We start from the raw sequence: 2028 nt of genomic DNA, 5'->3' as shown, positions 1-2028 counted from the left end.
CCGCGAATGGGCTCGCCGGACGCGGCTCCGCCGCGGGATGCGAACCAGTTCTGGCAAACGGTGACGCCCCAGGACTTGTCGCCAATGTCGACAAAGACGTCGCGGCCGCCGTTGAAGGCGCAAAAGGGGATGCGGGCGCCGACGGGCGGGTGGGGTGCGCTGCGGTCGGCGCCTTCGGCGGCGTACCCGAGGGCGGAGAGCTCGAGAATCTTCTGCACGACGAGGACCGTCTCCTCGAGGGACTCGCGAGGGATGCGGACAGCCGGGTCGGTCGGGATGATGCCGACGGCGCGGTCCTTGCGGAGGATGGTGGCGGGCAGGTTCATGGAGCGAACGCAGTCGCGCAGGGCGGCTTCGGCGACGTCGAGGAGGGCGGCGATGCCGGCGTCGGACCAGGTCGCCATCTCGGGCGTGAGCCAGCGGTCGCGGGACACGGGCGCCAACAGGTGCGGGACGGTGGGGTCCAGCTCGAAGAGGTAGTTCGCCTCGCCACCCATGATGACGACGTTGCGCTTCTGCTCCTCTGACAGGGTGGTCGAGGCCGCCACGGCGTCGAGGAGACCGTAGAGCCGCTCGTGGTAACGGTCGGCCGTGGTGTAGCCAGCAGCCGTGACGATGCCAATCTTGACATCACGGCGGAGGAGATCAAGAAGGCGAGGAACGAGGGGGCTCGACGGCTCCAGGCACTGACCATCGTCGTAGAGGGTAACGTCTCCATCAAAGGTGGCGAGCTGAAGAGAACCCGACGTGACGGCCATTGTCTGGGCCGTGTTGAGGACAAGACGGACGTCATTGAAGGATGGGGATACATAGCGCCGAGATGATATGTATCGCTTGCGATCCTGGTGATTGAAGGCCGCCTCAAGGGGCAGGCGTGTGAAGAATGGACCGACCCCAGGGACGAGCATGGTCAGCTTGGAAGGAACCTTGTTTGGCTGCAGAGTGACTTTGAGGGCCATCATGTTAGCAACCTGTGCATATCGCGGATGTGTCACGTTTCACTCACTGTGGTCGTCGATCATGAGCTCGACGTCACGCATGATCTCGGCATACCGACGGTGAGCCTCCTCGGCCGTCCGCGCGAGACTCGTGCCGTTCGCATCAAGCACTCCCGTCGGCTGGGAGTAGAGAACAAAGGGAACAGCCAGAAGACCCTTGATCCATTCTGAAAGACGTGTGCGTCAGTCATGGAATGGTTCGGAGCACTGTCGCTGGTGTAGGCAACAGAACACAGCTGGATGGGATGACTTGGCCGCCTAGGCGGGGCAAATTCAAGGTGGCACAAGGATTCGTACCTATAAACTGGTCTCTCCTGTGCGTCTTGAGGGCATCTTGATGTCACGTCAGTTTCGTGGACGCGCTGCTTTGAAAAGAGGACTATCGGGCCTCGAGCACGCTGTGGCTGCACTCACATTCAACCCTGTATCTGGTCGTCATGTTGTTGTGTTGGTTTTGAGGAGGGAAGGGGCGAAGGAGGCCTCGCGAGCCGGTAAATAGGACGAGTAGGAATGGGTAGAAAGAAGGCTCTACCGTGTGTCAGACCCCTGAGAGTCAATCGTTCAGCAAAAAGGAGAGCCCAGTGGAATTAATCTCTCGTGAGTCCCTTATGGTGAGAAAGATAAGTTGGGAATGACTGGTCGTTACTTCGGTCTAGAGCCATGTGACCGTGGCTATGGTCCACCGCTGCTTGGTCTCACCTTCGGACCCCGCCGGTGACCGCCCCAATGTTGTGTAGTGGCATTCGGTCGAGCCCAACTGGGTGCAGCTGGAGCCCGCCCGCCCCCCCCCCCCCCTCCTGTCCTGACTCGAGCGAGGACGTATCGCAAGACTCCCATCCCATCACTCTGGTTTTCGTTGGTCATCATCTTATCTATGCCTGGTCCATCACCGCGACCTGCGAGCTTATAGCACAACGAAAAACGGAATGATGTGTGAACTTTCTTTCTTTTTTACTTTGATTCGTGCAATGGTGCTGGGCTGGGCTGGGGAGGGGGGGGGGGGGGTAAAGGGGGGGGGGAAAAAATAATC

At 60.1% G+C, this 2028-nt stretch overlaps 1 protein-coding gene across 1 annotated transcript; it reads right to left on the bottom strand.

Moving 5' to 3' along the window:
* Positions 1-998: 998 nt before the first annotated feature.
* VDBG_01972 (IMP-specific 5'-nucleotidase) lies at positions 999-1437 on the bottom strand (the record flags this gene model as incomplete). The annotated part of the gene is made up of 3 exons (XM_003007738.1): positions 999-1165; positions 1296-1331; positions 1413-1437. The coding sequence occupies 3 exons, from the start codon at positions 1435-1437 to the stop codon at positions 999-1001; spliced, it is 228 nt and encodes a 75-aa protein (XP_003007784.1).
* Between the last annotated feature and the right edge of the window lie 591 nt (positions 1438-2028).

Source organism: Verticillium alfalfae, genomic scaffold, assembly GCF_000150825.1.
Source record: "Verticillium alfalfae VaMs.102 supercont1.2 genomic scaffold, whole genome shotgun sequence".
Taxonomy (NCBI): domain Eukaryota; kingdom Fungi; phylum Ascomycota; class Sordariomycetes; order Glomerellales; family Plectosphaerellaceae; genus Verticillium; species Verticillium alfalfae.
This window is presented reverse-complemented; position numbering and strand designations above follow the sequence as displayed.